The 27,639-nt window shown below is 43.4% G+C and overlaps 1 protein-coding gene across 1 annotated transcript in view; it reads right to left on the bottom strand.

The window, feature by feature from the left end:
• EXOC4 (exocyst complex component 4) overlaps positions 1–27,639 on the bottom strand; it is a 405,200-nt gene that overhangs the window by 326,981 nt on the left and 50,580 nt on the right. The window contains exons 6-7 of the mRNA XM_086475059.1: positions 19,054–19,297; positions 12,095–12,272 (exon numbers count right to left, since the gene is read on the bottom strand). Coding sequence (XP_086331185.1) covers positions 12,095–12,272; positions 19,054–19,297 — 422 coding nt within the window. The remainder of the gene's footprint in view (positions 1–12,094; positions 12,273–19,053; positions 19,298–27,639) is intronic.

Below are 27,639 nucleotides of genomic sequence, written 5' to 3'. Positions count from 1 at the left end.
CCTTTTACTCTGTCCTAGCTAATCATGTGTAAATCTACTGGTTTATTTCATTGTCCTTTCTAAGTAAAATGGGAAAGATTTTTGATATTATGCTTAAGGGACCACTCTGATTTATCTACGCTGGGAGATCTGGATTATTCTCCCTGTCATACGCAGGAACTTCCAACAGCTTAAGCCTAGGAGAGAAAATTAATGATACGATTAACCTTTCTGCAATTGGGATGAATCTACCAAGTAGCAGACAAGAGTCCTGTCCGCCCTTTCCTCTTGGTTATTGCACAAGGTCGTAGGTCAGCCCTTGGAAAAGACAGCGACCAGCCTTTCGTCCTCCACCCTTCCACCTGACCTCCTGCTCCAAGCCTTTTCCAAAGGAGGTTCAACACCAGAGGCTCAGCCATCAGCCAGGCCAGGCAAACAGCTCCCCTGTCTATTAAAAAAAATAATAAAATTAAAAGTTAGACAAAGTGTTATTTTTGTTGGAGGTTTATCCCCGCCTCTAAGATCATGTTATTATAATGCAAAAATTAGATCTGGGATTTTCAAAAGAATCTAAAGTAATTAGCTGCCCAATTCCCGCTGGATTGCCAAGGGAGTTAGATCCTAAATGCCTTTGGCTCTTTTGGAAAACCCCGTCCATCACAGACATTCACAGGATGGCTCAATAAAACCTACAGAAAAACAAGTATGGAGCTGAGCACAGTTTCAGAGTTATTTTTATAGCACTTTACGGAGCCCCTCAGCCACTGCTACACTGGGAACAGCAGGCGCCACCACCAAGTTTTCCACCAAAAAAAAAAAGCTTTGGGAAACAACAACACTTCACGCACAGAAACCATCGTAAAAAGTGATCAGTGACATTATGCTGCACTGTAATACTGAAAGTAAAAGGCAATGCTCCAGTAAATAAAAGCACCAGACCCACATCACTCAAAACCACAGCATCTAAGCTAAGCACACATGTATTTTTCATTCTCTTCTCCTAGTGCTGCTCTTTGATGTTTTTTCAAGTAAATCCAAAGCAGAGGGAGTCCAGCTTTTATTACTGGGAAGAGCGAATTAACAATGCAACACGTTTTATTATTATTTTAATCAGTTTCCAGCTCACAGCTTCACCAAGAGTGCACCAACAATCACACATTTCTCAGGCCTTTTCCAGTAAATGAGGACCCCAAAGAGCTTTACAAGCCATTTAATTACATAGTAAGAGTAGAACGACTGTATACAGGCCACATTTAATTAACTAATTCCCTCATCTCCCCTTTTTCTCAGGTGAAAATGGGTTTCCATGGTTCCTAGCATGGACACAGTTACAGTCTTTTCCAGTCGTTTGCTTACAAGCAACAATTAACATGTTGATTCCGGAATAAATACTGCTGTTATCTTTGCACATATATTCTGTATTTTGATAGATATGGGTCTTTCCTGCCCAAGCAGGTCTTCAACACTGCAGTATTTGAAGCTCCATGTAGGGCTGTGCTGAAAAACATACTCAAAGAACAGGGAAGAGAGAGTGGGGGGAAAAAGGGCTTGTCCGTAGACCATCAGCTACCAGCTGCCTTCCGGATGGCGACCGTCACTCCTGTTTGTTGCATGAAATGGGGAGCTTCAACACTCAGTCTTGCCAACTTTCCTCGTTAACTGACCAATCATAAATATGGCAAGCTCCTTTTGTAACGTGGAAGAGCAGTCTTGTCAAGCCTGGAAGCTCCAAGCACATAGAAACCATGAGACCTACCATCTCTTTGAATTTTGCACACCGAGACAAGAGGAACACAGAGATAAAGGTGGGAAAGGAAAGACTCCAAGCAAGAAACTCAGATCTAGCAAAACCAAAACATTTTCAAATCGGTCCTCCTTAAAGACCCAAGGTATTTACTACAGGCAGAAGACAGAATGACCACCAAAATAAACTGCCATCAGTATCAGTTTTCTCACTTTTGGGAAAACTGGGTGGTTACAGAAGATTCTTGGTTTTCTTTTTAATGGTTCCTAGTGGTCAGCTTTTGAAGATAAACTTCAAAGTTAAATCTTTAAACAGAGGGAATGCATATTTCAATATAGAAATTTTACTCTTTTAAATTAGAAAACCCACTGGGGTCCTTGGCCTACCAAACCTGTAGGGCCACTGACACTGGGAAACCATCAGGCTTACTCCTGTTCCAGGTTTGCTCCAGACTGGCCAGCATGGGGCAAACTGAGAATTAAAATAATCGTGTACCTTGTACTGAAGCAGCACTGACTAAATCAATTCCCTTTTCCCCGCTCCCGCAAGTTGAGAATTTGGGCTCTTCTGTTACCATCAAGCTCATTTTCTCCTCATCTCTCTAAATCCTATTTTGGAGGCCGTGTTTGGTGAAGGCATATGGGTTGGGAGTTCCAACAGGGTGCAGCCTGCCAGGGAACAGGGGGTTGCAGAAACACACTGTACAGTTATTTAGAATTTATCTAAAGCCCCGCATGAACTTCCATTACCCACTGCTGGCTCTTGGCCATGTGGTAGGAGTAATATCCACTAAACGATCATGCAAATGAGCACCTGATAAGGCAGAGAAGTGCATAGTCACACCGAAAACTTGATTTCTGGTGTTGCCAATGACAAAAGGGTCCAGTCAGCAGGCCCAGCACATCTTTACATATTGAGAGCTAAAACCTGTTACTGATTAGTAAGCCTTCTACAAAGAGTCTAAAACCTCATAAAAATAATAAAACTAGACTGTTAATGGCATGAAACAAGATGAAATTTTGATTTTAGTTCAGATTTTTGAAACAGGTTTTTGTTGTTCATTTAAAAAAAAATGAAATCGGAACATTTATAATAAATAAAACTCAGCCCATTTCAAAGTCTCTCTACGTCATATCAGCACTTTTGAAGCAACATGGCATCAGCCCTTCCCACAAAGCAGCAGAACAGAACGGAGATATGAAGTGCACTTCAGATTTTCCATTTCAGCCACCAGAACAGAGACGAAGCAGCTTCTCCTGAGCTTATTTCTGACATGTCAATCAGGACACATATATATTTTTAATTCAGGTTTAGACATCAAAAATGCTGACTTACAATGCCATTACCAGAACACCGCTGAGCGTAACAGAAGGATTTGGGGACGGAGGGGAGTTGTTGGCTCTCAACGTAAACTGGGAGTTTGTCTTTTCCTGCAAAGCACACAGGCTTCGAGCTCTTCAGCCTCTCTCAGTCCAGAGATCACCAGTGAATCAGCTGCCACTTGCCACTGGTTTGTACATAGACATTTGCACAATATATATAGAAGCAGAGCTGATGTTCTCCTACAGCCAAGTACTTTGGCTAAAACTTGGTGAAAGCCTCGTACAGCTGAAATTGCTTAAGTCAGAAAATAAATGCAAACTAAGCAATTAAGAAAAAGACATTGAAGCTGATTCTATGCTTAAATACTTTCTCACCATGTCCTGCCAGTCATGTACACACCCCCAAGCATCACAGTCCCACCACTTCAGATTCAAGCCTTCATTATCTATAACTGGAGTTTGCACTATCCGTTGAAAGCTTTTGCATATATAAACCCATTGACATATCACTTAAAAAAATCTCTGACAGCTATTTGCAGACTTCCTAAATAAAAACACTTCAAAAGGCAGCTGGTCAGTGCAACCATAGGAAATAAGTACACAATAAACAAAATATCAGAGCCTGCAGATCATCAGCAAAAGAGTCATCCCCAATTTTTGTTGGGTGCTTTGCACACTCATGTCCTGATTCTCCGTGGCACAGAGCATCCATAATGTCAAGAGGAAAGAAAAAGTCTCAGAAACTTTCACTAAAAACCAACAAAAACCTCACACAATACACTCCCTCCTTCTACACTATCAAACCAGGCACACCAGAAAGAACAGAAATACTTCCAAACTTCTCCATTTGTTTCACTCATTCAAACATTAACTCCCCCATGTGTAAAACACAGAATGGCATCACCCTGGTGAGATCAGATGACAAGTCACTTTGAGGATGAGAAGCACGCTGTGAAGTCGATGTTCCTAAAATGTTTTATGTATACTGCTGGTGATACACAACACATTTCAAAGTGGTGCCTACGCGTCCAGAGCTGCAGCAGCAAGAGCTTCCCAGCGCACGCGGCACAGACTTGCAGCTGCCTTCGCGGGTGACAAGGAGCTGCTGTTGTCCCACCTACACCACATACGCCCGCTCCTAAAGGCTGCACCTTCTCCTCACACCCTGCAGCGAGGCTGAGTGTGGTGTTGAGGAAGGGAAGGAGGGAAGAGAGATGGAGGGAGAGGTGTAAAGGGGCGTGTGTGTGTGAACAGAGAGCAACAAGAGGCAAGCAGCGTGGCTTGCAGAACGAACGAGAAAGAAGCAATTAATACCCTTGCAGCCCCTTCTGAACATCAGAGCCTTGAGAGTTTCTGTTTGAGCTTCTTGACAGGCACGGCCTCAGTCCTAGGAGTTCACTGATAGGGGCTGACCTGCAAACATGCCTGTCTAGGAGCAAAAAACGAGTAAAATAAGGTAACGGAAAGAAATTTCAGAAAGGATTTTTGCTAAAGCAATTCTGCAGTTTCCTGCATCACAAATAATTACAAGGAAAAAAAAAAAAAAAGCATGGGGGGCTCCCCAAAACAAAGTCGAGATTTCATATCAGGAAAGAAACAGCAAGAGCTAATAAACTTCAGGGGGGAGGGGGAAAAAAAAGATTCTACCTTACAGCTCCGTAAACGCCACGCATGGTAAACAACAAGCACACAGCATGGGAGCGGAAAGGCCTTTAAGCAAAACAGTTTCGAAACGTTTCCCTCGGATATCAGCTCCTCTCTAACATGAGCAGGAATTTGCCTGCATGAATCCCTCCTGCGCCGCTGCCAGATGAGACGTCTTGCAGCGAGGACATGACGAGCGTTTGGCCTTTTCCCGTTCACAGTATTTTTACGACGCTAGTAAGAGTACGACTCGCTGCCTTTAAAGCCAGTCACAAGGGGACTAAGTGTGAATAAGCTCAGCACATCAAAAGAGACGTGGTTTTATAGTCCTATAAAACATGTCTACAAATGCTGATGAACTACTTGTAGTCTCTCCTAATTCTAGCTGACAGCAGGAATAAAGTGCAGCGGACACTGATAGTAACAGGGAAGAAAAAAACCACATCAGACCTAACAAAACTGCTCAAGAACCTAGGGAAATGGTTAAAACGAAAGCCACTGCGCGTATCTGCAGCAAAGTTTCCATTTCTTCTACACCCATTAATTAACAGTTCCAAGAAGATGAAGGCTAACAAGCAATTCGCAGGCTGGAAATTTTGCAAGCTTTATTTAGAATATCCATATTCCTGTCGTCAGTTTGAAACGCAGCCATCACATCAGGTGTGATGGCCACTTCACAACCGTCTTAGCCCTTCCAGCTCACAAAAGAAAGGCTTCCAAATGGCATTGTTGGAACAAAGGCTGCAAAAAATCCCGCGCTCTCAAGCTGTATAAATTAGAAAGCATTTGACAATGGCCTAGGATCCAAAAGGCACAGGTTTCACGCCAACTGCCAAACAGCAAAGCAGGGAACGTGTCATTCCCCCATTCTGTATTCCCAACCTCTTCCTCAGCGCAGACTTTCTCTCAGCCTAACACCTAGCGGAGCTGACTTCTACTTTCACAACCACACTAAACAGCTTTTTGAAGTTATTTACTGATGGGGCTCTTGACAAGAATTCGTGCACCTTCTTCCTCCTTCAGGAGACAGTTCAAGTATGTGCTTTTAACTCACATGGATTTAGCTACTTAATATTTGGGCACAAACTCCAAAACCCCTTTAAAAACATAACTCTGTAACCGTGCTCAACTATCAAAAGGGCAGTCCACCTGAAATGAGGGGCCCTTCGAGCACAGAGCAGCTTGATGCTCCACGGCCCGGACAGAAGAGGACGCGCCTTTCCCTCGCTCATACACCTGCAAACATTTTATTAAACGAGCAAACCTTTTTTAAAATCTCCCAAACAGTTTGTAAGCTCGGTGACCTCTTCTGGAATACACTGCACAAGTGACTGTGCGCTGTTCAAACAATTCATTTTTATGCAGGGCTTTATCTCTTTGAACTTTAGAGTAAATGTTAGTGTTTATGAAATACACTGGATCAACAGCTCCGGGATAAAAAAAAAAGACTCTTGAAACAAACGCTGTTAAGGCAGGAGTATTCGCACAAACTTCTGCTGTGTCACCGTGCTAATACAGCACAGTTCAATTAACAATGCCAATACCTGGGAAAGACAATAATCCAATGTCCGTGGCCAGCTCAGCACTGGACCTCTTCCAGGAACCTGTTAACCGAAGCAATTCAGCTAGTTTTAAACACACTTCACTTCAGCCAGAATCATCCGGTTAAAGAGAAAACAGATCAATCTTGTGCATTTCTACTTCATGGCCTTTGTTTTTAAAAGGACAGTATGCCATTGCTGTCTTGTTCTTTGCCCTTCCAGCTGCATAATACATCCCAGTGCTATGGAAGCTCTGCGCTTGCTGACGCTTTTTCACCTTTGTCAAGGCGACTTCCACCATCCCAAATTCTAAGTGCATGTTCTTAAGAACTTCAGAAAGGTACCAAATTACCTCCTGTTTCAAACTGTAAGGACAAGACTTCAATTATTAGGTAAGTTGGAGCAAATCTATAAAACATTCTAACAGAGAAGGGAGGCAGGACATTACACACCCTCTTGGCAAGACCAAAATTCAAAGAAATACCTTCCTGCAAAATAATCTCATCCGTTCCTAGATTCAGGAAGATGACACTCTTCCTGGACCATAAACTTTCACAGAAATTCTCATGCTCTTACCAGTACATATTTGCAGAAAACACAAGCTGTGTAACACTGTGCTGGATTTCTTAATGTACGCTTTGAGTTCACTTCAAATAAGAAGCAAGGAGAACAAGGTGTCATGTGACCTATTCTATCTAAATTCCATTTTTAAATATCAGCATCCTAGAGAGCAGAATGTTCTCTCTCCCCCCTTCATGCACCCAAGACTGACTGAAACTGTGTTTTTCAAAAGCTGCAGACAAATCACTTTCATGTAGCTGTGAGGATGATGGCCATGAGAGACAGGCATTAATGAGACAAACTAGTCAGGAGTCCAAGGGCATCATTTCCACACACTTCAGACCATTTAAAAAGAACCAGAAAGACTGTCGGGCACATTATTTTGAGAACAACCACAAAACCATTACATTTCTGCAAAGATACTTTCTGAAAAATAACCCTACTTTAGGTTCAAAATATTAGGTGGTGAGCTTCCCAAACGCGACAGCAATTTCATATATTGCTCTGACATTTCAACTAGTATTTACGGCACATTAACACTAACACCTCTCATCCAAGAATCTGATTTTACTTTACAAGTATTAACAGTGTCACAAACAGTCCATTCATCCTTTAAAGGCAAAGGCTCAGCAAAGGGAGATATAGTTACCTATTCCAGGATACACTTATTTAACTGAAGCGTCAGGCAGCATCACGACTGCTGAGAGATTCACAGTTCACGACTGGACATCACTCCTAAGCTCCTGCTCTTAACATCACAAGCTATTTTACTAAGTGTTTTGCACGGCTGTCAGATCTCTGCTGAGCCACCCAGGGTAGAAGCAAAAACCATCTTGTTTTTGCACGAGCGGGTACCTCGAGGTGCCACTCCATGCAGCAGCTTAGGCTGATGAAAGCTGCAGTTGACAGAATAAAGCCTTCGCTCTCCTTCGCGGTGCATTCCCTCTCGCTCACTCCCGTGCCAGCACGGACACAGTTCAAGGACCTCAGCAAGCAGAAAACGCAGCCAAAATACTCGGCCAAATCAACTCCCTCGAATTAGATCGCTGTAGGAAAAATAAGCAACGCCACCAGAGCAAGAAGAGAATCCTGGGCTGTGGATAAGGGAAAAAATGGGATCACAGCACAGCTGGCTTAAATCTGCCTAGACTGGCACGGGGCTGACAGCTTTTCCACGAGGACACAGTGGGGTAAATTGAGTACTAAGACTGCTGAACTCCATTGTCTTTCCCCTGCTCACCTGCGTGCCTAAGAGTACCAATAATTTTTGCCATTAACTCACTTAGAAAACCACAGAGTGGCTCAGCTTACGGCAGCAGAGCTGTGAAACAGGTCCCCAAGTGCTCTAGCAGCACTCCTGGAGAAGTACGGCATCGCAAACACAATTTTTGTATTGTATTCTGCACCTTTTCTGCGAGATCGTTCCCATTGCTGGCCACCAGACCTCGCTGTGAACTGCAGAACTACTCCATCTCCCTGCTCAAACCCTGCACTCGAGTGCCTTTCCTCTTTTAAGGAAGGGTGTGTCACAGCCTCTGCACGGAGGAGCATCACAGGCGAAGAGAGAGGCTTTCTCAGTCAACAGTTTCTGGTATCTCCAGCTCTGCAGTAGCGTGTGGGCAGGAAGCAGGCTTCAGTTTCTCTTGCACCAGTTTCCTTATGGTGTTTCAGCAATGTTTAGGCTGCTAAATCAGACCAATTTTGGAAAACGCCCAAAAGCATTAGACAGAAGACCCCAAAAAAGGAAAGCAGTAATTGTCAGTGTCTTCTCAGTAGACAGACCACCAGACAGCCTGCTAAAGACACAATCTCTGTCCCAGAACATGTATGTGATATTCCCTCTCTTCTGTAGAAGCAAGAAAATAGATAGAGACCACTCTGAAAAAAATTGAGATCCATCCACTACAAATACTACCACTACAAAAGGAAAGATGACGACTCCCTTGGAGGCAAATAGCACCAGTGTAAGCTGGTAAAAGGACACTGAGGGCACATGGGCACACCTCTGGTGTTTTGTCCAGCAGCAGGGTACTGCCCTGAGACAAAATAGCTGCCAGGGTGATCATCCTATTGCTAGAAAGGTGGCATTTCTGAAGAAGCTGAGTGAACACTGGTATCACTCGGCAAGGACAAATGCCTCTCTCTCAGCATGGTATCAAAAGACAGTGCTAAAAAAAGGTGAAAGAACTCTTTGAGAGTTCTGTGCTATAGATAACAGCAAGGAAGAACCACCACGCCAAGGATGAGCGACTGCTACAGCAGGTCCCCCAGCTGTCAGTCCCCTGACACCAGTACAACAGCACAGAAAAACCCTTATCTGGGCTAAGGAGATTCAGCCTCGATGGAAGAACTGAAATGACACGGAAAGACTACGCTGTGCCCAAAACCTTCTGCCTTCTTCCCAAGCATGTACACCACTGTGCCTTTTAGCCTTCATAATTTGGGGCGTGATGATGCAGCACATATATTGGACTGTGCCAGAAAAATCTCAGAATTCCTTCAGTGCGTTGTCCTAATGCAACTATTCACATCGGTACATTGCCAAGAGCCGCTGCAACACAGCCCCCAGGTCTCTCCAGCCAAGCACTCGGTCCTACAGTAATTCGGCTCTTCAGAAGGATATTCCCCTCCTACACTGAAGAGCTGCATTAGCTCCATGCCCAAAACACCAAGTTAAAATTTAAACAAGTTTCAGATCCCTCCTGTTGGTACGGCAATACGACTACAGGCTAAGCTGGCTCCAGTACAAGTAAATAATTTCAAACTGTGTTTTCCTGAACAAGGCTGCTCTAATATTTTGACAAAGTGATTTTTCTGTTTGTTTGTTTTCTAGCACCCAGCTCTAAAAGGTCACTCTGCCTTCCTCCCAACGAGTTCAGTATTATTCTTCCATTCTCAGAGAAGGTCAAAAATATATAATATCTGCATGTTCGGTATCTAAACACTGCTCAACACCGCGCCACCGAACTAACACTACACCACGGCGCTCGGTGCAGTTATTAGGAAGCATTCAGAAATCCAGCTACAAAAACAGGCTGCTGAAAACAGCTCGCTGCCATTTCTCACAAAGGACAATTTCCAGCCCGCCACGAGCACACGTTATTAACTTCCGTACAGAACTATAGGGACAACCTCGCTGTAACGTGTTTCACACGCAGAGATGAACAATGTGCACGAGCAAAACATTATCCGTGTGAATTGCAGAGTCACGTGACACTGTTCTAGCACGCTGAATAAACTTCGTTCATTATGATCTGAAGGAATTGCATCGTTTCCCTGATGCACCCTGCCATGAAGCCACTTCCTCCAAATTTTCATCCTCCCCCAACAGCAGGCACATTTAAATAAACACTTTTTAAAACTCAGCTTTCTGCTCCCCCTGCTGCAAACGTAAGATCTCCTCTCAAAAAATTATCCTTATTTGGAAAAACAGGATAGAAATAATTTAGTCTTGGGATCAAATGTTTTCTTAACACTGTAAGGTAAAAAACATTTTAGTCCACTCTAACGAAACCAACGCACAAAAAAAAACCCCCACAAGATTGTGAACAAAGAAATGGAAGATTTCCTCCTTTCCATGTCAATCAATGCTCATTTCTTACCCTAAACCAGCAAGACCTTATGAATCTTAAAGTCCTGCTTTTATGCACTGCAAAAGCTCTTTTGGAAGCTTTTCTGACTCCCTCCAACAGCCACGCTCTCAGGCCAACAGCAACGAAACCTTTACGAGCGGGCTGATGTAGTTTTCTTTGCACGCATTTTACAGAAACCTTGGTCAAGTATTTTCTCCCCAACCCTGAAAGCACATTCACTCTCTGTACGTGCACACCTCGCACGCTTCTGTACAGAAGTTTCATCAATGCCGGTTTGGAACAGCCAGGATAATTCACTCCCAGTTTCGCCACTCAAGAGGAATGAAACCATCACAAACCCTCACTGATAAAGGGGAATTACCAGCCTTGTCCTTCTGCTCCACCGAAGATAAAATCTTAGAGGATTCTTACTCCCAAGGCTTTGTCCTCCTGGAGCAAAGTCTGCAGAACTCAAAGCTCTTAAAGTTTTCCTAGACCTCACGGATGACAGTAACATGGCGGGAGGCACTGCACGCCAAGCCCATTCCTCATGTCCTTAAGTTTAATTCTTCCCTTTAACAGGGGCAGACAGCCTCAATTCTGTGACATCCTTTTGTTTAGAAAACCCATCATTAACCAGAGGTTTCTGGCTGGACACCCCGAATCACATTTTTGCAAGAACCATACTGAAGGGAGGTGAAAATTTGTATCATGGAGAAAACAGACCAAGATTTCTTTAATAATAATACTAACTCTTCTAGAAAGACAAATAAGTGGGTAAGGAGACAGCGAAGGTGATCAAAGGCCCACACCTTGCATTCACCATGTCCAACCAGTATCTAAGTTCACACCATGCACACCGTTGGCTGTATTTGTGTAAGCAAAAAACCGTGTGCGTCACTGCACGGTCGAACAAGCCTTCAGAGCAACAGCTAAATAGACCTGTGCCCTGCAATGAAAAACTGTTGGAGTAGGAGGCAGAGCGCATTTTTCATGAACAGGTCAGAGGTGGAATGACCATCGTAAATCTTACCACCTCTGGCAAACAAAGCCAAGCTCGTTTCTGTGACCTCCTCTATCAAATACTGGGTGAGTTCTGCACCTGTGTACTATATATAAAGGCCATTCCTAAATAAATAGATAGATAGATAGATAAATAAAATCCAATGTGCATGTGTTAGCCTCACAGTAAGAATGAGAAAACAGACATGTGACAGATGATGGCTCTGCTGCTTCCAAGAGTCTCAGATACTAAGGTGACAGGCAAGGCACCAGAATAAAGCCTAAGCAAGGTACAGCTTTAGTATGTTACAGTTAAGAATAAGAATCAAATAAGAATTCCCTGAAAACATGCTGGCAGCAAGTGTCTCAGCTGACTATAACCAAGCCATAATGACAAGAGAAGACAAGCGATTAGAGCTGTGACACTTTATAAGACAGGCATGACACGGTAGCACAGAACAAAAATGTCACTGTTTGAAAGCTACTGATAAATCACTTGGTAGGCAAAAAGAATCAACCTTTCAATACACCGCAAGGATGAATTCATAGACTTTTTTTTTTTTGCTGATATTTAAGCTCTCTGGAGTTTAACAGTCTGTTACAAGTGTGGCCACTTACCAAAAATCAAGACAAATTCCAGCTGTCTCTTGAGTATGACAGGTATTCTCTGGTATTCTGGTTATGAAACCTGTCTCAAGCTGGAAGTATGCCCCCCTGAAGGATTCTTACCTGCAAGACATCTTGGATCTTCACCCACACATCAACCATGTCATAGAGCTTGATATCACCATCATACTGGCTGCAAGGAGAGGCCACTGTTTGCTGAAGGTGTCCGAGGACAACAGAATGCGCAGCAGCCACAGCGTTGAACTTGTCAAAGAGAAGCTCCAGCAGCTCCAGCAGCAACCTGTAAACCATGGAGACAACCACCACTCAGTTTCCAGAAGACACCACAGGCACGCAGTCATGCAGCACGTCGCAGCAGGAGCCCACGAGTCAGAAGATCTGTGACTCCATATATCCCGTTTCGTGACAGATGCCACGTGCAAGCTGGGAGGCCACCTAACTTCCAACCCTCTCTGTGGGCTTCACGTGACTGACTTCAGCTGTTAGCAGCTTGGGTTTGGTACCTAAATATTTCTGAGGATCTTCCTTCCCGCTCCTTCCTCTGTATCAGGGTTGCTCACTTTTACTGTGTTCTGCTTGGGGGTACAGGAAGACAAAAGCACTGGTAAATACTGAGTAACTACGCTTCAGTACCGTGACCTTAGAGACCATTTTAAGTTCCCAGATAGAGCTGCAAACGGGGAGGGAGACTACCTGCTTTTCCCCCAGAAGAAACTAAGAGTCTCAAATCAATAAAAATTTACTTACCCATACAAACAGAAGACAAGACATTCATTTTGAATTATGAAATACGTACTGTGGCTGGTTTTAAACAACACAAAAGATCGGAAACCTAAAATATCAAGCCTCATCAACCGCGTCAGTTATAAAGACTTTACTACTACATGGAAGGTGCTACAGCTATAACCTCATCTAAATGTCCTACACTTGACCTGCTCCTATGGCTTCCTTACTGCCCAATTATTGTAATTAATGTACCTTTGCAATGTCCTAAATATTTTGTGATCAGGCAATGGCTCGCGACATTTTTTATTACTTGAGAAAAGGAAAATTCTGATCAAGTTCACTGCCGTTTAATGAGCAATTCAAGTACACATGTAACCCCAACAAAATGTGAAGATAACACTTCCCAAATCCATATGTTAGGCACTTCTAGCTCTGACAGACAGGCTCCATCACATTTAACTGCAGCAGCTTAGGAGTTACCACATGCTTGCTGTGTCTACCCATCAGAAGTTGCTATCCCCAGAGCAGGACAGAAGATCTGCAGCAAAATCCCAGTTGCACCCCCTCCTTACCCACCACGCTTCATCTTCCGAGTTCACAATCACTAACGAGGGGTGTGTTGCTATTTCAGAGCGGAATATCTGCGCACACCCGCTTTCATCGGCTGTTCAGGCCAGAAGCTGGAGAGTTCACTGGAGTAATTAAGAAGCTGCTGCACATTCACTGCTGTTACCACCAGACAGCAAGAGTGGCCTGGCATGACGTTGTGGCTCAAATCACCTACTTCAACCTACAGCAATCCTAGACATAGTCTGCAAAGGACAGAAGCTGGCTATTGTTTAAAAAAAAAATTACTACCAGCTTTCTGTCTGTCATTCCTACACTACAGCTTTACATATATAGACTCAGATGCACAGCATTAGACAGCAGTTCCTTGGGGATCTCACATGGGCCCTTCACCCACCAATGATGGCAACTACACAGCTCACATGGTGAAGCAGAAGAGCACCTTGATTCAATAGAAAGAGCCATTGGGTAAGTCCAGGAGGGTACAGCGAGGCAGAGCAGAACAGGTCAAGTGGCCAGATCTACGTCAAAAATAAAGGTGTATTCAGGAATCACCGTACTCCTAAGAATCACAAGGACGTTAATACTGCCATTCCTTAAGGGACTGCAGAACTAAGACAAGTATCTTATCAATTCAAAAGAAACTGGTGTGTACATCCATTTTCTTCCTATTTAAGAACAGCAAGAAATGCCTAAAGAAAAGTGTTGTTGGTACTACGAGAGAAAAAAAAAACCCTGCTGTTCTACAGGTCTTTACAAATTTAAGACGCTGGCAGGGGATAAACAGAAGTATACGGGACACGATGGTAACGACAGCACAGAAAAGACAGCTATTATCAATATTAACAGTATTACATTTTCAACAGGGCAAAGTCCAGTGTGGAAGAGAAGACATTCTCCTCCATTTAGGCTTTGCAGAAAGCTTGGTAACTACCCTGCCCAAGCCAAACTGAGAAGCTGCTACTGTGGAAAGGTCTATGTACCTTCCCCCCCCCGCCCTAACGACTGTTAGCCCATCGCCAACGGTGCCAGTGAAGGAGGCAGGACAATATGGAGATAAGGCGGCCTCAAGAACACCCTCCATCGCTGTGAAGCAAGTATCTTCTCTGACCCACTCGAAGACACAGGAGAGGCAACTATTGCTTCAACAGCCCCCAAGAGATACAGAGAACTTCTCATAGCAAGTGAGAGAGATGAGGCTGGGGCAAGTGGCTGGTTAGTCAGAATCCAGACAAAAATAGGAGGAAAACCAGATGTAGAAGAATCTGGGTAGACGAGGGATTTCATGTTGGCGGCAATTACATACAGCCTTGGTTGAAACGCCACAAAAGATAACATTATGGGAGGAAATTCATTACCTACCACTGAGAAAATTTAGCAGTACAAGCCCAACTTCTCCTAACACCCCACTGTGAATGAAAATTTAGTTATCGATATACCTCCTTGTTGCCCCAGGAAAGTACAACGGAACTAGCTGGATAGTTTGACAAATTCATTTTTATTGTCCCTGGGTGAGCCTGACTTCACATTATCAACTTGTTTATCATGCCATTACTAAAATATTATTATACTGAGCAGAAGTATTTGGTTTTAAATTCCAATGTCTTCCCATTCTCATGCTGCAGACTGACAGACATGACATCTCCCATCCATGTCCTTCAGTGGCGCTAACTACCACCCCATTACATTTTCCTTTCTCAACTAACATCATAGTTTCACAACTCCCTGTTAAAATCAGCCAGCACCTCTTATCTTTATTTTCTTTCCTCTAAAAGTCTTCTAAATCTGTCAGGTCACTTTTGAAACAAGGTGACCCAAAAGGGACGCGGACGCAGCTCGTGTCAGACAGCCAACAAGACAAAACAGCATAAAATAATATGGCCTAGATTTTATGCATATGGGGTTGCAGCGCGGAATGACCTAAGCAGAACACAGACAGAGAATGACAGGAGACTGGCTGAGGCAATTTGTCAAAGCAATCTCATAACCCCTTCACCGAGGAATATGGTAAATGTGTTGAGAGGCAATGACACACACCCGGAAGCAACTCCCTATTGTCCAAGCACCAACGGAGAAGGAATTGATGCAGAGTGACTGCTGACACCTGAATGAGGTCGCTAATGACAATTCGTGCATTTTAGCAGCAATAATGTCCTTTGCCTGGTCAGAGTGTTGGCGTGTATGTAATTTCTGTATTTATTTTAAAGCCCTGAGGTGAGGCAAAAAGCCAGAAGCGTATTACGAACACGCAGGGAAAAATGCGCTGAATCTAATCAATAGGATTTAGTAGCAAAATTGTCAATACACCATTTCCTCCTGGACCAGATTTTCAGCGTATCCTTACCAAAATCTTGTCCCATAAATCCGGCCCTGAGGTAGGCGTGTGTCCAGATAATTATTATTCTAAACTCAACAATCCTCCACAGATAGCAGTACCCCAAGGCAGCACAACAGGGCCTCTTCTACGATGCTTTTTCCTCTACAACCCAAGAGACATGTTGGCAAACATGAAGGTACAAGGCATGCCCTAATGAGCCGCTAATTAAGGATAAGGCAACAGCCATTCCTATATTTAAGCCCTTTTTCATAAACTTGTTCAAAGCACAGATACCTAAAAGCTTTAGAGAACTTATCTAGAATTAAAAAAAAAAAAAGTCCACTTAAATTAAAGCTGAGGTCAGCTACAGCTAGGTGAGGTTCAAGCATAGTTTACTACCAGTGACAAGGAACTACTAGGAACCTGCTACTGCCCTTTATCAGGTCTTACTATCTTTGCATCATTCACATTTCACGATGATAAGTGCACATTAGTGCAAAGGGTTTATATTCATAGCGAAGTAACTTATAGCAGAAGATGTTCCACCAAGTTAGGCCTATCTTAAGGCTGTTATCCTGCGTGACTGCACCCATGTTGCATCTGTTAGGAAACTTAAGAATTAGGCGTATCACAGAGCCATGCAAGTCCTTCCTTTGGGACCCCACTGGTGAAAAGCACTTTCTGCCATTAACTGGAGGTCCTTAACAGGGCTATCGGCATCTTCAACAAATGAGCCTTTCCAGTTTCACACCACCTCTACTCAGATGGACTGCAGACTGCTCAAACCGAAGGACGAGGGCAATGCACTCATGACAGAACGGGCCACACATTACCAACACTGCAATCATTGCTCACTCTTGTGCGCATGCTTAACAACGAGCCTGGTACACAACACCTAGTAGAGCATGGACAAGACTTGCTCCTGGCAGGCTTATAGGGGCTACAGGACTTCCATGGGAGAAAACAGACTTCACAAAGCTCTGAGGAGCTGACCCAAGAGCCCACTGCCTGTTGGCTCTATGAAGAGAGCACCCAGAGGTGCGGGACAGACATCAGTACTCTCTGGGAGCCAGTTGCTTTGGAGTCATAAACCAAACAAAATAATCTTAAAAATTTGGGAGCAATTATGTCTTTATACGCAACTGTGAAAGGTGGCCTCACAAATCGATACGGAAGAGCTTACTAGGTAAGGAAGCAAAAGACAATCAAATTTAAAAAATAAGAATAATGAGATCAGCGTCTCTTCAGACTCAGTGACTGTCACCAGATCCGCAATTTTTCTGGACAGATTCTAGAAATTACTTCTCTCTTGTAAGATGCCAGGGCTCTACATCATTGTTACATGGGGTCCCGAAAGGAATTACACCAGAACCTCCAAGAGCAGATTATCAGTCAGCCTCAACCTCAAGTGGAGGGAAACACCACACTTTTCCACATGGAAAAAAACAAGAGCCAACCTTTGAGAGCGCCGCACAGCGACGAAGAAATGCATGTAACGTGTTCTGTGCCTACCGAACGAGCCACAGGACTCCAGCAGAAGGCTCAATCTATGGCCTCAGACCCTGCAGGCCTCTCCGTCACCTTATTAGTCATTTTATTTGCCAAAAGTGATAATTTTTGAGGCTACTATTTAAAGTACAGTAGCTGAATACAGGCACTGAGCTCAGCGCTAGAGACTAAGAGGTATCCAAGGGGCACTAGTTTTAAGGTGAACTGACAAACTTCTTACTCACTGAATGCTGAGGTCAAGCAAGCATTGTGGCTGACAGCCTAATGAATAGTTAAAGCAGTTTTGGGCGCCGCACCATGCTCAAATTTGGGGTCTTACAGAGCTCTCTTGAAATAGCAGCACTTTGTTGTTCAGATTTTTTTTCTTGACAGCAGGAAAGTCACTTAGTTTTGATTTAAAACTGTAGCTAATTTAAGGGGCGGTATTTCCTTTCCATACCACAATTTATTCTTTTCAATATAAATGAATTCACCTGCTTGCTGTAAACTTCACATGCGATTTCGGTTCAGAACCCGTTCTAATTACCTCCTTAGTCAACAAGAACTCAAGACACTTTCCATAGCTCTAGAATATAAGCATCTTAAAGGCTCACAAACTCCTATTAAACACATGCCAAAACCCACTAAACATACCTGTACCTCACTCAACCCTCTGGGCAGGTTAGTATCATTAAAATATGATCCGATCCAATTTATCAATTTCAATAGACAACCAGTAGCCGTACAACCTCTGAAGACCGATTCATAAAACAAGTATCAAGCATATGCTATGCTCCTCCTTGGCATCCAAAACTAAAATTCTGCTTTCTGACTCACCCAAAAAGCCTGTTGTAATTTCACCAAGTTATCAGCACTGTAACTCAACGAATTCTTCACAACATAATTGTTTCCAGAGCAATAATAATGCTAGCAATTAGAAAAAGAGGTCTTTATCAAGCTAAAATTTTCCTTGGGAGTGATTTTCCTCTACAAATATTACATATAATGAAGATACACGTGTTTGTTTTCATTTTTCTTTTCCACCATTAATTCCCTTTGGACGGTGATCATTACAACGTGCAGTATCACAAATTAATATTTCAGCTAGAAGTGATAGCTAGCCCTTATGGAGTCCTGTTTTCCAAAGAACAATTCTAGTGAATCCTGAAGAACGGCCGAAACCCAGCTCTCTGTTGACTTCCACACCTTGCTACTAATGTAAATGGGGCTGCAAACCAATTAGAAACTTGGCCATATATTTACTGATATAATTAGCTCCATATATGATTTCAAAGCTTTGCACCTGCATCAGCTTAATTGGACTCACTACACTTGAAATAAGTAACTGAGCTGAATCTTCTCAAGTCATATTACGTCAGAACTCAAAAATTTCTTTGGCAGCAGCACCAGTGAAAAGCCATGATTCAGTGCAACACGAGACGACAGTATTTGTTTTGCCACCAAGTGTTCTTTACACCATACATACCAGCAATCTGAGACAGTATTACAATCCAATCTGTTGTAAAGCTGCTTAAAATGAAAGGTTAGGTTAAAAAAAAATAAATAAATCAAATAACTAAACATAATGCACCCCTTGCTAGATAAATAATGATGGCTTCTGCTGTGCTTCCACCTTCAAATCTGCATTTCAAACACCTCTTTAGCCAAAAGAGTCACTCCTAGGGCTAAGCACAGAAGGAAAGCATCTCCCTTTCCCACCCCCTTAGCTGAGAAGCAAGAATGCCTCCCCCTTTTTGAACACACTTCTTATATTTCCATGCCTTTCAGGTGCTCAAGGCACATCAGCCTTTCAGTAAGATATGGGCATTTCTGAAAATCTTACCATTTCAGATCTCTGCAAAAACATGACTGTCGTGCTTTCAAATGGCAATTAACAGATACGACCCCCTTCTCCAGACTTCTTTTTGCAGCCGTCAAGGTTCAGTGGTTCAAATATCCTTACCTAGGCTGATTTTCCTGGGAGAGATTCTCCCCTCTCTGGTAACCATTGTCTGCCACCTGGGTTGTGGACCGCTTCACAATCTGCTTGAGTTCTTGCTCTAAGCGATCCTGGATGGCTTTGACCGTTTCGGGGATTTTTTTCAGCTTGGCCAGCCCTTTGATAAGTATGCCCATGAAGATGGTGCTGTTCTCCTCTGGATCCAGGTCCGTATCTTCTTTAATTTCCAGAAGGCTTGTTTCTCGCACTGGAATAGATTAAAAGAGGCATAATCCAAGCTTTAAACTATTAAAATCAACACTTCACACCACGCAGAAGCAGCATGTCAACTCCTTTGCCTTCACAGAACTCCCATCACTTTGAGCAAGCAAGGAATAAACAAGGAAACCAGCCACACTCCGATTCCGGAGGGAGGCAGTGGATATTTCTGCTTGCTTGGGGGCTTCCCTATAGATAAATACAACCGCCTGCACATTTGATTGATTTAGAAACAGAGGTTGTGGTGTAAGTTCCTTATTAGTCAGGAAACAGAGGAAGTCTGGTGCAATTAAGATATTCATCAATGGAAGGTATTATATCACTACAAATCCCTCGAATGCGTTTCAAGGAGCTCAAAGTCCTACATTTCCCACCCAGCTGTTTTCCTTCACTATATTCTGCACAAGAGAGGCATTTTCATTATAAACAGTATCAAGCTTAACAGACTTCTGATGAATTCGGCAAAGTTTACACTGCCAAAGTGAGTGATTGTTTGATGTTATCCCACTCTGCTTTATTATCTCTGCCAAAGGGTTGATGAAGTTACTCAAATCTTTTAGCAAGGCTTCCAGAGAGGAAAAGCGAGAAGAATTACAGAGGATATTGTGGGTACAGTCCTCCTGAAGTAACAGGGAGGGCACAGGGAGAGATTCTGTTGCTAAGCGACAAGGAAGAGAAAAACAAGAGGTGCTATGCTTGGTTTAAGGATGCTCATTAAGCAACATTTCCTAATTTACAGATAACACCCAGCAACAACAAAAGTATGTCTCTGTTAAAAGACCGGGTGAAACATTTAATAAATATATTCAAACCCTTCTGCGAGGGAAATGCCTTCAAGGCAAACTCAACCAAAGCATCTTGGAAGATCTACAGGCTGGTGAACAGCCGGAGAGGCAGTACGTGGCCAAACAGCGCCAAGGCACACGGCTGAAGCTGTGCCATCCACCACACCATGTCCCTGCAGAGCAATCGGAACCCAACGGCTGTTTCTTCTCCCTGGTACTGAACTCTGATGAGGGCTGTTGAATGACAGATGACTCCTGCGGTTTCAACTGCTCAACAGATTTTTTTTTACTTAAATCAAAACTTATCCAAGAATCTGAATCAATGTCAAAAGATCCACCAGAAGGATTTAAACGACATGGCAGAGATGAGAAGTGGCACGTCACCAGTAGCGTGCAGCCCTGTAGCTGTCCAAAGCCATGACACGCTGAACAGAAGAGCATCAGCATCGCTCAGCTCGCACAGGATCAAGAAAACAACGTCCCCAAGAGCCCTTATGGTGCCACTTCATAAATAGCATCAAGATAACGCTTATTCCAGGGTCAGCTTACACCAACCTCCACCGCAGAGGTCGTTTCTCTCCATCAGTGTGATCCCAAACACGGCACCTCCAGCTCAAAGCCAAACTCACCGTTCACAGGCTCTTGCGTTTCCACCCCCAGCACCAGCAACGCTGCCAGGTAAGAGCGAGGGGAGAAGGGATCCTGTGACGCCATCACACATCACAACGGGGAACGACATCGGGTTTTAGATAATGGACATCAGGGAGATCAAATAGTGCTTTTCTCCCCTCTTCTCACACATTTTTTTTCAATTAAATTTTGGCAAGTTATGGGCAAGCAACTAGAAACACCCAGAATGCGTGATTTTTTTTTTTTACGGAAAAAAAAAGGCAAAAAAGCAAGGATAATATAGGAGATACTTCAAACACACATAAGCAATAACACCAATTAGAAGCTAACAACGAAATGCGCACATAATTCTGCTCAAAGCTCTCGTCTATCACACACCTTTCAACCCTGGAGGCTGCAAAGCACTTTGTGCGCCGCGTACATGCTCTACCCACTTTGTTAATGCTACTTGTTATTCTCCAAAAACCACAGCATGCCAGGCACAAACACAGAAAATGAGCTCTCTGGAACAAGAGCTGTGGAAAAGACAGCAGTGGAAAATACTGGAGGAAGAAAGGTTTTAACTTATTGGGGTTTTTTTTTTTAAAAAAAAAAAAAATAATAATATCGTGTTCCTCTGAGTTCAATGCAAAGATTTCACAGCCTAAGGAACCTTTTAGAGGACAGGTCCCCGCTATTACGCTGCAGCCCCTTTGTAAGCAGGCTGGAAATTATTCTTAATATCACACAATGAAAACCCAAGAGGGAGGAAATATTGCTGTACCCAAAAGTAAGGACAGCATTTAAGAGGACTAAAGGTGGCAATCTGGCTGAGAACTCTGCCAGCACACGGAGGTGAACGCTCTTCCGTTTTCAAAAGAGCAAACCAATTTTGAACACCCTCAAATAGTCAAGACGCTGATTTACATCTCTTACAAACAACAGCAAAGCGAACAGTTCAATATCTAGTTGTAACACACGGGTATATAAGTTTTGTTAGATCTGGTCTTTTGATAAAACAGTAGGGACTGTGTTCCCTGCACATTCTGCCTATTAAACAGGTATCCTGGGTAGCTTTGGGGGCCCATTTATGTCTAAGATCTGACAAGATTCCAACCCCGGGCAACTGAAGATGTTCTTCTTTTCCTGCGTCCTCCCCACTTCAAACATCCTCTTCTGCCATTTAATGTCATCAAGGGGTTATTTGACCACAAAGCTTTGGCCCAGGAATCAGCCCCTCCTGTCCCCCACCTCTTCGGAAAAGGCATCAAAGTAGATGTCTCGATAAAGACGTTCACCTTTAAAACTGCAACCCCACACGCTATTCTCTGTGGACAGAGGAGCTCCACGGGTGAAGGAAGATGCCCCTGCAGATCAGCTCTCAGAAGCGAAAGCTTTGCCTGTATTTACTCTTAAACCCAGAATATGAATAACTTTGTTATTCATTTCTACCAAGACAAAAGCACAAGACTGTCAGAATCTATTCCTAGCTTTCTACATTCACCCCTTGCTACCTGAAATGCATCTGTAAAACACGGATCCCTTTAAAGAGGGAAGATCATCATTCACAACATAAGCACTTCCTTTATGCAGAGAAGCCATGAAAAACTCATTTTTCTATGGATGTTTGCAACGATAACTTTTATAAATGGTTCTAAATTGTGACTCTGCTATTGAGATTTGAGTCAATCAACCTCTTCTCCTTTGTGATTCAGGAGAGAAAGGAAGAGAAGGAAAAAAAGTCCTATTTGAATTAAAACCAGCTTCACAATAATAAAAAACAATACAGGTAGAAAACACCAAATAATCCCATAGGATTTCTTCAGTAACACTAAGAAGTAAATTTCTCCACCCTCCCTGAGAGCATAACAAGTGAAATGTGATGTCAGCAAATTAATATTTTAAAATTTAAATTATTACAGTTGCCCTTCTCCACCATAATGAAACCTTTCAACTTCATTTGCTGTTTTATGCTAAAAAAAAAAAACAACAGCTCCAACATACTGCTTCGTTGTCCCACCTCAGCTACCAAGTCTTGCACACAGCCCCACGCAAACCAACAGAAATACTGGTTTGTGTGAAGCCTGATCGAGCCTTTGAGATCAGTTTGACATCTACCTTGAAATGTTTTTAGCTAAACTGACCTCTTTGGCAACCTAAATTTCAGTGTCACTTAATGATTTCAACTGGCTGTAGTGTTTTAACTCCATTCAAAGATGACACCACAGAATGACTGAGGTAGGCAGGGACCTCTGGAGGTCACTGGGTCCAACCCTCCTGCTCAAGCAGGGCCACCCAGAGCCAGTGGCCCACGACCATGTCCAGGCAACTTCTGAGCATCTCCAAGGATGGAGAGGCCACAACCTCCCTGGGCAACCTGTGCCAGTGCTCGGTCACCCGCACAGGAAAAAAAGCCTTTCCTGATGTTCAGAGGGAACCTCCAGTGTTCCAGTTTGTGCCCCCACGGCCTCTGACCCTGTCACTGGGCACCACTGGGAAGAGCCTGGCCCCGTCCTCTTTGCACCCTCCCTCCGGGTGTTTACACACATTGGTAAGATCCCTCTTGAGCCTTCTCTGCTCCAGGCTGAGCAGTCCCAGCTCTCTCGGCCTTTCCTCACAGGACAGATGCTCCAGACCCTTCATCATCTTCATGACCCTTGGCTGGACTCTCTGCAGTATGTCCATCTCTCTCGCGCGCACTGGGGATCCCAGCACCAGACCCACCACTCTAGGTATGGCCTCACCAGTGCTGAGTAGAGGGGAAGGATCACCTCCCTCAACCTGCTGGCAATACTTTGTCTAATGCAGCCCAGGATACCTTCAGACTTCTTTGGAGCAAGGGCACTGTGCTGGCTGCTCATGTTCAACTTGATGTCCACCAGGACCCCCAAGTGCATTTCTCCCAAGATGCTTTCCAGTTTGGCGATCCACAGCACATCCCAGTGCCTGAAGCTCATCCTCCCCAGCAGCAGGACTCTGCAATTCATCTGGTTGAATTTCATGAGGTTCCTGTCAGTCCATTTCCCCAGCCCGTCCAGGTCCCTCTGAGTGGCAGCAGGACCCTCTGGAGTACCAGCGATTCCTCCCAGTTTGGTGTCATCTGCAAACTGGCTGAGGGTACACTGTGCCCCATCATCCATATCGGTAATTAAGATGCTGAACAGGGCTGTGTCCAGTAGGACCCCCAGGTGTGCCCTGGGGTACACCACTAGTTACCAGCCTCCAACTAGACTTCGTGACTGATCACCACCCTCAGCACCCAGCCAGTTTTAGATCCGCCTCCCGGTCTGCTCACACTGCCTGTACATCAACCGTTTCTCTGTTGGGATCTCACAGAAGAGTGCCAAAAGCCTTCCTGCAGGGCAGGTAGACAACATGCACTGCTCTCCTCTTGTCTACCAGGCCAGTCATCTCATCCTAGAAGTTCATCAAGTTGGTCAAGCGAGAATGCCCCTGGGTGAAGCCATGCTGACAACTCCTGATGATTTTCTTGTTCTAACGATCTCTGAAAACCACTTATGAACCACGACATTTAAATATGGTTTATCAAAAGCCTCCCAAGACAATAACCTAAAGCAGCGATCATTTTGCCACATTCTTCAACGAAATACGCAGCCATTTTCAAAAATGTTTCATCACTGAAGAGGTGCATCCAAAAATGCACAACTTTGTGTTTAAGCAGTTAAAAATCTACCCTCAGATTAAACCACTAGAAAGTTGAATCCTGTGCATCATTGATTCATCACCTCCATAGTTACAAAACTTCCCTGATGGCTCCCTGGTTTGACGATGCCCTATAAAAATGTCTGTTCCAATCGACGAGACCCTCATTTCTCCAGTTCTGCCATCTCGCAAGAGAAACCTGCTGCAAGAGGCATTTTAATAGCTCCAGTCTGATCCCCAGAAAAGCCAACGCTGATAACTCATTTAAGCAAAGCAGCTAAAGAAAAGACTCTTGGGTCTTGTTTTTCATCCCAATGAATGGTCAAAATTTGCTGCTACTCATTACAGAAGATTTCATTAGCTGGGTGCTTTTATGGGCAACTAGTAATATTTAACGTACTATTTTCCATGATTTATGTCCTTTCTAAGTATACCCTTTCTGCCTTCAATCTTTCTAGAGAAAAGGATGCAAGTCCATAGTGCCTCAAAGGCATAACTTAAGATTTGAAGAAACATCGCGTGCAAATTTCTGGTGCTGTACCGTTGTTCTGACCCATGCACGGAGACAATGAGCAACAAAAGGACAGTTACTTTGGCAATTAGTTCTTTAAAAATCTTGGTCGTTTTCTTCTCTGTCTTACTATCAAGCCCAGAAGAAAATGGGTCTCAAGATCAATAACCTCAAAGCCTCAAGGCAAATCTCCTCTTTCTAAAATTGTCGCTCACACAGTTCCATCTCTAGTTTTAAGGACGTTATTCTTTCAAAAACAGAGGCATTTTAATTTGACAAGGCCACTCTTGCAAATCCATTGTAACAACATTTCATGCTGAGAAAACCATACAAAGCAATTGTAAGCCCTGTCCAAAACCTCCCAATACACACAAGCATGAAAACTGAGTCTCCAAATGGAAAAAAATAAGTGCATGGTAGTCAAATATCTTATGTTGGGACCACTTATAAGAACAACTAATGAAATTACACAGGAAGTGTTACCCTTTTGGCTTTCATCACAAGGATCTAAAGTTTCCTCCCTTTTCCCTTCCCCAAAGGCACACGCTCAGATTACACACATCAGTGCTTAGCACCAAGTCAGAACACGAACCATTAGTGAGGATCAGTGAAGGAAATCACGGTCCTGCAAAAACAGACACTCACAAAGTTACTTCAGAGGCATTTGTGTTTATTGTGCAGTTGCAAACCCTTCTTAAACTGCAAGAACAGACTTCCTCTTCAACACCCCAGGCACAAAAGTTTACCCTGAAACAAGAACAAACTGCTTTTTGTGCAGCACTGCAACGACAGCGGGAGAGAACCGGACTCACTGCTGGATTCCCACCGCCTTCTGATCAAGTCCTCAGTTGGGATTTGTGCATATGCAAAGCAGCTAAACCAGGAAAACCCTGGTACAGCGAGGGGAGCATTGAATTGTTAGTACAAATCATCCAGCTGGTGTCAGATCCTCAAGTGAGGTTAACAGGGGAAAAAAAATAATTTTTTATGTATTTGTTGAGCACGTTTGAAGCGGAAACAACTGTGACAACAGACAGAGAATGCCACAACGTCATTTTTAGAGCCACCTTTAAAAGTGGACACTAAAGCTCTGGCTCCCGCAGGTAGTTTGCAGGGTCAAGTTCCCAGGTCTCCCCGTGTTTTCACCTACACAGTAGTACTTGCACTCTTGAAGAAACAGAGCCAGGAGCAGGAACTAGACTTGACTTTAGACGCCACCACCCTGCTAGGATCTAGAAGCTACGTTTTTCTCTTAGAGCTGAGACGCGTGCATCACTGAAGTATAAAGTGTTCAGCATAAAATTTACATATGTCATCAATAACATTATTAATTGTCACCACCTCATCTCATCTTTGTCATATTTCTAAAAGGTATTCTCAGGAATTTTTCAGGAAAAGGCGCTCTTGGGTTTGTAAGGTACTGGGTGAGCATGTTTTATAGTTCCAGGAAGAGCTTGGCAGTGCAGGAACCTCCATAACTACTCTTCAGAGTACAGAAGGTTCAAGCAGAGAAATATAATTTAAAAGTTAATTTATTTCTCTGAACTGGCATGAAGGGAAAACGTTACTGGTGAAGTGCCGTATCTACAATCCTCAGGTGAACGTTACTGAAGGTTTTGTTTATTTTAAGTGCAGCAGGAACAGCTTTAATTTCCTTATAAAGATTCTACAGGACAAGGTAACATCTCCTTTGGGAAGTGAATGCAGAAAGGACTCAAAATTTTGGCATCTTTGCTGAGATGGGTTGAATGAGTCAGTGCTTTATAATGACACGCATTAAAATGCACAGCCACTTTGTTTCATCAATAAAAAGCTAAAGAACTTAAATGACTAAAGGCAGAAACAGCTTTTGTTATGCATACACATGTTTTAAATTCTCTGGTAGTTCCACAGTCCTGGAAAAGGCTACTTTTAAATAAAATTATGTGGAAAAAATATACATAAGTACATTGTGCACTTGAAGCAAAACCATATGCATACTTTACGCTGATCAAATGTTTTCTATTATAATCTACATCTTTCCCAGTCCGAGGGACACTTGCCCAGCACTTCACTGAACGATACGGAGCACCACAAAGAACCAGTTAAGAGATTTTCTGCTGCGTTGGGCATGAAGATCTGCAGGTGCTCAGTTGACCTGTACCCATTTACTACTGCTGAGGATGAAGCCGTTAGAGCCTTTGTTTTCTGGCATTTGGGGTGAAAGGAGCAACGTGGGTTTATGTTCACAAACAACCCAGCTCTTAGAGACCACCGCTGTGGTTCTTGCCTGTTGGTTGTACCCTAGAACCTTCAATCAAATACCGAATGAAATAACATTGATCAGTACAAGTGATTTTAAACAACATTGCATTGAGCAAATAAAATTAGAACTTGCTGATTTTTAAAAGTCTCATTTGAGTCAGAAAACATCTATCTAGCTATGCTTCAGAATGCTAGTACCAGTTGTTGTTCTGCTATCACAAGGGATTATTAACACACCTTTTTATCTTCTTACACATGCAAACACTTCCCTGTGAAGGAGCCACTTACAGAAAGACACAACCACCTAGTAACAACTTTTATTTGAAAACATAATCTCACTACTTGTATAAGAAGAAATGTCTGAATAGCCCAGGTAAGCAAATCCCAAACCTCCCTATTCTGCTCAGCACTTCTCAGGCCCCACCTGGAATGATGTGTTCAGTTTTGGTCGCTGCTGTACAAAAAAGATGTGGACAGGCTGGAGAGGGTCCAGGGAAGGGCCACAAAGACGATCAAAGG

This window comes from Leptosomus discolor, chromosome 1 (genome assembly GCF_034619465.1).
Source record: "Leptosomus discolor isolate bLepDis1 chromosome 1, bLepDis1.hap2, whole genome shotgun sequence".
Classification (NCBI taxonomy): Eukaryota; Metazoa; Chordata; class Aves; order Leptosomiformes; family Leptosomidae; genus Leptosomus; species Leptosomus discolor.
This window is presented reverse-complemented; position numbering and strand designations above follow the sequence as displayed.